Here is a 9,462-nt window from a genome sequence, read left to right as displayed (position 1 = left end):
TCATCTTATTTCGAGTGACTGTATATTCAAACGTGTTTTCATTGTGTGAGCACTAAAGTCATCGTCGGCAACACAAATGTGACGCCATGTGAAAATATATTGCATTCAGAGCGTGTGTTATTTTCTCTTCCGTTGCAACACAAATGCTCTTTTGCTAGTTGTTACTTAAGGAAGCAATTGAAACTTTACTTACTGATCAAGGTTTGACTATAACTCAAATTCGTGGGGAAGGATATGATGGGGCTAGCAATATAAGAGGAGAAATTAAAGGACTGAAAACGTTGATCATGAAAGAGTCACCTTCTGCCTATTATATTCATTGTTTTGCACATCACCTTGAGCTAGTTCTTGTTGTTGCTGCCAAGGAAAATGATGATTGTGTGTGGTTTTTTGATCAAGTGTCTTGTGTGATACCTTCATGGTAATGCATAAACGGAGGCTGGAAACATGGTCTTTTTGAACTTCTCAAGGTATGTCTATGGTCCATGTAGTATGTACTATGTATGCTTCTTTATGCAAAACTTAGTCTTAATTGAGAATTATAGTGTGTTTGCAAAACCATATTGATCTATTTCTACGTGATACTGAGAACTAGTTAGAACGTTCACATGTCAAAATTTTTTGTCAATTCTTTTTGAGGAACGAACCATCCTGATGTGAAAAGCTAATTCCACCACTGCGGTCTTCCAGGACATCGACAGGCTAATTGAGTACGCTGGGACACGCATGGCTTGCCGCCGAGGCTGGAACTGCTATGGTGGTTTTGTGGTTGATGCAAGTATCCACATGGTACCAAATTACATGCTCAGGGTCTTTCTCTCTTTTCAAAATAAATAAATAAAATACATCAAATTACATAAAAATCTTGATGAACAACATTTTTATATAGCCAACAACTGGCTATATTATTAACCATGCTCTTATTCGGGAAACAAAAATGTGATAGAAAAAACATAAAGAGAAGTCAAGAGAAAACACATAAGAAAAGTCGACCACCAAAGTAAAACCCCATCGTCAAAATAAAGTCTGTGTGTTTCTCTGCTTTTGTGTCCATCTATGCTAAGCTAGTTGTCGTCCTCTGGTTGTCAGTTTTTGAAAGGAAAGACATAAAGATAGTCCAGCACCAAAGTAGAAGCCCATCGGTAAAATAAAGCCGTGTGGTTATTTGTTTCTATGCCCATCTACACTAAGGTCGTGCTTGAATTACCGTGTTTTCCTTCGATACACCCGTAAAAATACACATCCCGGGATATACGTATTATTTTCGGCCGGAAATTAATCAAACCCTATAAATTACACTTATAAAATTAATAAATTTATATTATATTACACTCAATCCAAGCACGACCTAAGCTAGTTGTCACGGTGCCCTATATCTCACATTAATCAAGACAAGAGCGTACCCCCCGCTGAAGGGAATCGTCACTTGGGCCGGCCCACGAATGCGGGAAACACCAGCCTGCCTTTTGTTTTTTTCATGTTTTTTACCTTTTTAATACTGTAAAATATTCTATATATATATATATATATATATATATATATATATATTACAAAAAACGTACTTAAAAATACATTTGAAAAGTATTGGACAAGTATTTAAAAAATGTTGAATGAAAATTTGAAAAATGTTAAGTAAGTATTTTAAAAAAATGTTGATCTTGTTTATGAATGTTGAATGAAAAAAAAGAAAATGTAAAAAATGAAGAAACATATTAAAAAAACAAAAAGAGAAAAGGAAAGAAGAAAAGAAAACGAAAAAAGAGGAAAAACAAGAGTTGAGAGGGCTCAAATCTAAAAACTCATCAATCAAGATAGACTTTGAGTGAATGACATGATATTTATGGATACAAGACTGTCCAATAAAATATTTACCATTTATTCAACTCCCGAGGCAATAAGTGCGACACCCTTCCTCGCACTGGACTTGCATGGTGCATGACTGCATGTAGAATAAGTTACATGCATGACCACTAATTCCCTGAATTTTATTAAATATGATGTGGAACTCAAAATTCTTTAACTCAATTAAATCAAAGTGACCCAAATATAATAAAAATTCTGAGCACGGACGCCCTCTAAACCAAAAGGAGGGAGTAATATGATTGGGCCTCCTTGAAATTCGAATAAGGTAATAATAGTTACCAGAATAAATAGGCTCACAAACAGTAATATCCTTGTGAATACAAAAAAATAGTATGATATTATTAATTATTTCTAATTATATATATAAATTTAAACATAGTATAGCCATTCATAATTAAAATCATGTTCATATTTTTGCAATGTGAGAACAGTTTTTGAATTTCACCACTTTTTTCGAATGCTAACAACATTTCTTTATAATGAAGCTAACACTGCATTAACGTTTTCAAATTCAGCACTTCCAAAATGTGAAGTAAATTGAAGTTTGGAATATACTCCCTCCGTTCCTAAATATAAGTCTTTTAAGCGATTTCACTAAGGGACTACATATGGAGGAAAATGAATGAATCTACACTCTAAAGTATGTCTATATACATCTGTATGTAGTCCTTTAGTGAAATCTTTAGAAAGACTTATATTATGGAAAGGAGGGAGTATGCATTTAGAATGATTTAAAAAATTGTACGAAAAAAGGAAAATGAAAAAACGAACAAATGAAAACAGGGAAGAAAAATAAACTAATCTACAGGAAGTTACATGGCACCGAGGATGGGAATGGGTCGACCCGGCCCTGGACCTGGTCCTGCCCCCCCGGGCCTCGAAGCCAATTCACAAGGCCACGGGTTGACCCAATGACGTACAGTATCTGGCCCTACTGGACCATCGGGTATCGTGGGTCGACCCACTTCTGTGCAGCCACTCGTTCTACCCTCTCGTGTAGTACAAAATTACTGTCTTCCTCACATGGATCACGGTTCACCCGCAGATTGCACGGCACCTACTGCGGCGTGTCAAATATTAGGAATTGGATTTTGGGTGGTAGCCAGCGGGTGTTCCATCGCGAATTCGCTATTGATCAGTAATTAGAGCTTGTGTTTTTTCAGACCACGCACAATGATCCTGGCTCTTTTGAGCCTCGGTCTACGTTGTGTCCGCCCTCGGCTACCAGACGCCGTCCGCCCGCAGCCTACATGTGTCCATGAACCACTGCCTGTGTCCTCCTTCTTTGCGCTGGGTAGGCCCAGCATACCCACCGGGTCAACAGGTACCGGCTCCCCTGACCCAATTATGATTCAGGTCCGACCCAGCCAACCCATCGACCTCGCTTTTGTGGGTCGGGCCAGTTAGGCCAACTCCATCGCGCGACTTCATACTGTTTGCACGCGTCCGTTTGGGGTAAAACAGACGAACCAGACGGCTCAGCGCGCCGGAGTAAACGGACTTTTATCCGTTTTGTGTCCGCTTTTGACCCATTCCGACGCAAGTTTGTGCTGCCTTTGGGGTAAAACAGGCAAACCGAACGTGCGTGCTTGTCCTTCCCTCACCCGTCCGTCGGTGGCACGGGCCTTCTTTTTCTATTCCCACCCCCACCCACGAAGCTGGCCTGACACGCGGTGGTGTATTTTATTAATATAAGGCGGACAGAATGCGATCTGGGCCTTCTTTTTCTATTCCCACCTCCACCCACGAAGCTGGCCTGACACGCGATGGTGTATTTTATTAATGTAAGACGGACATGATGCGATCGCGTGCTGGACGCACGGCCAGCGCATCCCAAGACAGGTCCGGACACGACCCCATCGCCCTACCTAAACGGACAAAATTCGAACAAAATGAACGCCTGTTTGGGGTCGCGCGGTGAAGTTGGCCTTACCTATTGGGTCGACTTGGCCCGTTCCCATCCTGACATGGCACGGGTCATTAGCATCAACCTCTAAGGTGATATACTATCTCAAAAACGCCTAAGGAGATACTAGCTTGGGTGTCGCTATAAGGAAGGCAAAGCTGCTCCCCTATTTCATGCCCGATGCGGATCTAAGTCGGTCTCGCCTCTCGCGTGCTTCTGCTGAGTCGGCACGGTATTATCCGCGTGAGTTTCTTTTCTGTGTTTTTTGTTATCGCTTTGGATCGGTTCTTCGGATTTGCTTTGTTTTTCCTCTTATTTTCTTTGATTTTTTACTTTTTATTGTTCCCTTTGGTTTGCTGTGCTTTTCTTCATGTATCTTTTTCGACACATGTCTATTTTTTATATGCATTATACTTTTTCCGTATGCATCAAATGCGTACATATTTAATGTCCTTAACATACATGATTAATATTATTTGAAGATATGATTTGATCAATACTTATTTTCACATACATTTTACATTTTTGTGTACATCTAAGACATTTTGTACATGCTCAACATTTTTTAATACATGATTGCCATCTTTTGACCCTGAAAAAAAAAAGATTCCCATTTTCTCAAATGTCATTGAACATTTTTGTGAATACGTGTTAAACATTTTTTAAATACACACTGAAACAATCTTTTTGAACGATACAAAATATTTTTAAACTATCCAAACATTTTTTTTAAATTGTGTAATATTTTTAAAACGTCACAGATATATTTTGAAACGTGTGAACATTTTTTTTAAATGTAACATCCATTTACTTAATGGTATGAAACATTGTTTTGATTTTTTTTAAATTGTATAACATTTTTCAAAAACATCATATACTTTTTCTTTTAAAAGCGTGAATATTTTGTAAATGTCATCTAGAATTTTTGAATGGCACAAACATTTCCTGAAGGTTGAGCAAACTTTTTTTTTACACGCCGTGGACTTTCTTTTCAGGCATGCGATGAACACTTCGACTTTTTTTACTAAATTAATATTTCGCAATATATGTACTTACCATTTTTCAAAATATAAACAAAAGGATACAGAAGGAAAAAAGACACGTGCACGATGTAAATGTGACGAAGCCACATGCCCGCTGCCGGCTCCGTAGGCAAGCCGAGCTAGCGAGACATAGCCACGCCCCCTTCGCGGTGCTGATCATAATTTACTTTCTCTGCAATGATTTCAAGTAATTATAAGTGACTCTAGCAAGCCGATGTCGCTATGCGCTAGTGTTTATGATCCGTTTTACGATTAAAATATTTTTCTTGATCACTGCCGTTTCGATAAAAATCATTTCAAATGGTCTAGCTTAGGGTAGGCAGAACTTCTTATAGACAGAATATGATCATCTCTTTTCGCCACAACTTGCTCAGCGATGAAAATCCTGCAGAGGACTTATTGTCAGGAAGGAGAGAACATGATCATCCAGACATCTGCATTCAGTTGTATGCAGAAGTTCAGAGTGACCAACACAGTTGACAACAGGATCAAGCATGCCCAAACATCTGGGGAGTATATGGGTCTTCCACCCAGTGGACACAAAAAGCACTTTCTATAAAAGCCAACTCACCTCTCTACATCTCCCCCGCTCTCAAAAAAAGGGAGGAGATCATCATAAATAACAAACCAATCCTATACATTTCAGTCAAGCCAAACCATGCAGACCAAGCTTCCAATTCAGCAAAGAATATCCACTCTACCAATACCTAGGGGCCAGGGTACACCAACCCATCAAGCCCCAGCCAGCCCTTCATCGTTCTTAAGAATGTAGTCGGTGCTCCCTTCCGGAGTCGACATTCCGACGGAACTAGCCTTCGAGTCTGGCCTAAACAGCTCTTCCTTTTCAAGCCTCAGGAGCATCTCTTTCGATTCGCCTTTCAGCAGGGACACAACCTCAAGCATCGTTGGTCTCTTTTCCGGTTCTCTGTGCGTGCACGCTAGGCCGATCAGCACCACCCTTTTTAGCTCAGACTCGGAATACTTGTCGTTGAGCTTTGAGTCTGCGATCTCATCGTATCTACCCTCTTTCGCCAACGGGAGCATCCAGTTGCGGACCCCGAGCATTTTTTGGGAGCCTGATTTTTCTACTGGCTTTCTCCCACTAGTAAGCTCCAGAAGTATTATGCCAAAGCTGTAGACATCACAACCTGTTGTAGGCTTGCCAAACATGACGTACTCAGGAGCATGGTAGCCTCGTTGGTTTTCACCGATAATCTTGTCATGATCTATTTCATCTGAGATGAGCTTCATAAGACCAAAGTCCCCAACATGTGCCTGGAAATCCGAATCCAGTAGCACATTGGTCGATTTGATGCTTCCATGGATTATTGGGGATGTCGCGTGGTGGTGAAGATACCTGTGAGGAAGCACCCATGAGTTTTCTGAAACTGCTAACCGGGATTAAAAATAAATGAATTATCCATGTCATTCTACTATGGGCAAAGAGGATGTTTACTCACGCTAGAGCCCGAGCAGCACCAATGGCAATAAATGTTCTCCGCCGCCAGTCAAGAAGGCACTCCGAAGAATGTGTTCCATGGAGATGTGCAAAAAGACTTGAGTTTGGCATATAGTCATACACCAGAATGCGCTCAGGTCCATCAGCACAATATCCACGCAAACTCAGGAGGTTTTTGTGCCTTACTCTTCCCAAGGATTCGACTTCTGCAGCAAATTCCATTTCTGCCCCATTTCTTGCATTCTTTAATTTTTTAACAGCAATCTGCATCCAGAAATATTTATCAAAATTAACTCGGCTAATAACTATTGGTGTAAGCAGAGCCATCTAGGTAACAGCAGAACTAATGCACCTTTGAACATATATGCTATTTTAGGGTGGTCAGTGTGTGATTTCTTTAATAAAAAACAGACGTGTGGCGCTGTAGTTGGAGCCAAGTCAGGGCATGTGCTGGATTGTTTTTTCTATTCAGCAGATTTATACTTGCAAAGCTGTAGCAAGTTGTCTAAGTTGACCTGCCTATGAGAGGATATCCTACCTAACGCAATCAAAGATCAGTGTTCCAGAGCAGACTAAAGTAGTTATAACTGACAGTTGCTTGTTAATTAGTTAGGCAGCTATCGAATAGCATTTGCCAACAGTGCAAGTAAAGCAATAAACTGGCCCAACTAGACAGCAAGGAACATCAAGGCGATAAAGCTGGCATTCTTCCCATCATGGGAAAGGGAATTGGGAAATGTACAAAATGGATCATCAACATGTAAAGAGCAGGAACCTGAGAGCCATCCCAGACTTGTCCCCAGTAGACGCTCCCGAGCGAGCCTTCTCCGATCTTGTTGTCGTAATTGAAGCTATTTGTCGCCGACCGGAGCTCCCTCAACGAGAACACCCACCTGATGGATCCATTCCGCTCGTCGTTCCTGGAAAAACAAAGCGATGGATTACACGATGATCATGAACTCCCCAGTATCAGAAGCAGACGATCAGTTAGGTCCCTTTTGCACTGACAGCAATTCACTAGCGCTCCTAATTCCTAAACCAATCTTGCCTAAATCCAAGAGGAGAAAATCAGAGGAGCGCTATACATCGAGATAACATCCCCGAAACTGTTAACATCACAACGAGACAAGAGGCTTCGCTTAAACAAGACAGATGCAGATGCGTCCTCCAACACCAAGACTACAACCCAGCACGTTTTGGACCTTCCGGGAGATGAGATTCGCCCCCCAATCGCGTACCGTAGCATCTACTTCCCCAGCCCCGACGAGCCTCCCTGGCCGCCGCCGCTCCTACAAAGCGAACCAGGCCGAACTGCGAACAGAATCACTACTTGTCCCGGGGCGCCGTAGGTCAGGCGGCACCCTCGTGTAGCACAACCCTAGCCAGGCAAGCAGGCGCCGCGAAACTCCCGCCCTGGATGGAGAGGGCGAGCTCGAATCGAGGGGGCCTCGCGTCGCCGCCGGACTCGCCGACGAGCCCGCCCGGTTGAGAGCAAGAGAGGAGGGGGGAAGGGGAGGCGGCGTCGGTGTTGGCCAGGACTTACAGATCGTCCCCGGAGGCTTGCCTGCCGCAGCAGAGGACCCTGTGGGCGACCCGCGAGAGCTTGTGGTGCATCGGAGGCGTCCTCCCCCGCCCGCGGCCGCGCGTCCCCGGCGGGTTTCCTGGCGCTGAGGCGTGTCCCCGGCGGGAACGGAGCTGGCGCGCGCGCGGAGGATGGAGGGAGGGATGGAGGGAGTCGTCGCTTGGAGGGGAAGGAAGGGAGGGAGGAAGGGAGGAACGGCGTGGTGGGGGAGGAGGACTTGTTGGGAGGGAGGGACGTGACAGCCTCGCAGGCTGGAGTAGCTGCGCTTTGGGTGGGGTGGTCTGGTGGTGGTGGGGTGGTCTGGTGGCTTTGGGCGTTGGTAGGCGGCGACGCGTGGGTGGCGTGCGGTCGAGAGAAACCGCGTGGCGCCACCGCGGCTGGGACGGGCGGGCGGGCGGCGGCGTTAAGGCGGCCTCCGCTGACAGCCCGAAGGGGCTGGCGGCGGGCCGTGGAGGACTGTTTGGGCTGGCGGGCAGGGGACGCAGGCACTTTCTGTTCCTACCGGATCGTTGTTGACCCCGGTCGGCGGGGTTCGGTTTACGGGCGTGGTGCGGCGTCCAGTACGACCCACCGCGGCCGCGTCGCGTAGGGTGCGACGTTTTTCTTTCTCTTTTTCCGCGAATCATCAGAAGCAAAAGAAGGTCTGGACTGGTACGGTGCTGATGGCTTGTTTATCTTTTCTTTTGACCAAAAAACGGTTCTGCACCGACCATGAGACGTGTACATGGTTGCAGTGGGACCCCCCCGTTCGACCCAGAGCGTGTTTTTCACGTTTTTTCTAGGCACTCTTTGATTCCCTCCGAATACATTGGTTGTAAATAAATGCTTGTTTGGTAGTAGTATATAGAGTACGTATTCTCCCCTATCCTCCCTAATAATAAAGCTCCTCTGTCCTTCCTAATAATAAAGCACGGATGGCTTCTGTCGTACGTCGTGACTGTTTTGCAAAAAAGTCCCTGAGGTTTATCGAAATCAACCCGCAGTCCTTCATTAAGTGCAAAAAAAACGTTTCATACACTTACATAACCCCCCTCCCGGCTTATCCATTCCCGTCTTGAGGAGCGGCCTTCTCGCTGGCCTTCTCGCCGGCGACACGCGAGGAGGCGATGGGTCGGCGACTGCCGGCAACGGCGCTTGGAGGCGACGGGCTGGAGACGGGCTGCCGACGGCGGGCGGAGGCAGAGAGGACGGCCGCCGTCCCGCCCCACCCCATCCTGTGACCCAGATTCGACCGTGGCACCGTCCCTACCACCTATCCTGGTCAGTGTGTTGCCCTGCCGCCACCCCACCTTACGGTCGCGCGCACCGTTCCATCTGACGGTGTTGTCCCCGCCATGCGACCTTCTGAGCCTTCCACCATCAGGCGCATAACCCTGCTCCGGCGCCCCGGCACCTGCTGATGGCTGGTGCCGATGGCTGTGACCGGGATTCTGGGTCCCCAACTCCAACTCCTCCCTAGCCCTACTAGCTCCAATGCCCCGCCAGCCCCTGGTTCCCCATGCCCACCTGGAGGCGCGCAAAAATCCCCCTTCCACAACTCATCTTCGTGGAGGAGCTTCGGCTGGGACGCGGTGCAGAGCAGCCTCTCTACCATCATGCTGGTATTGAG

The 9,462-nt window shown here is 45.5% G+C and overlaps 1 protein-coding gene across 1 annotated transcript; it reads right to left on the bottom strand.

The window, feature by feature from the left end:
* Positions 1-5,182: 5,182 nt before the first annotated feature.
* Positions 5,183-8,479, bottom strand: LOC123408234 (PTI1-like tyrosine-protein kinase At3g15890). Its single transcript, XM_045101388.1, has 4 exons — positions 7,815-8,479; positions 7,047-7,191; positions 6,273-6,535; positions 5,183-6,169 (listed from the first exon to the last, which is right to left on the bottom strand). Exons 1-4 carry the CDS (start codon positions 8,477-8,479, stop codon positions 5,545-5,547), a joined length of 1,698 nt encoding a protein of 565 aa, XP_044957323.1. The 3' UTR covers positions 5,183-5,544.
* Positions 8,480-9,462: the final 983 nt, after the last annotated feature.

Source organism: Hordeum vulgare, chromosome 7H (assembly GCF_904849725.1).
Source record: "Hordeum vulgare subsp. vulgare chromosome 7H, MorexV3_pseudomolecules_assembly, whole genome shotgun sequence".
Classification (NCBI taxonomy): Eukaryota; Viridiplantae; Streptophyta; class Magnoliopsida; order Poales; family Poaceae; genus Hordeum; species Hordeum vulgare.
This window is presented reverse-complemented; position numbering and strand designations above follow the sequence as displayed.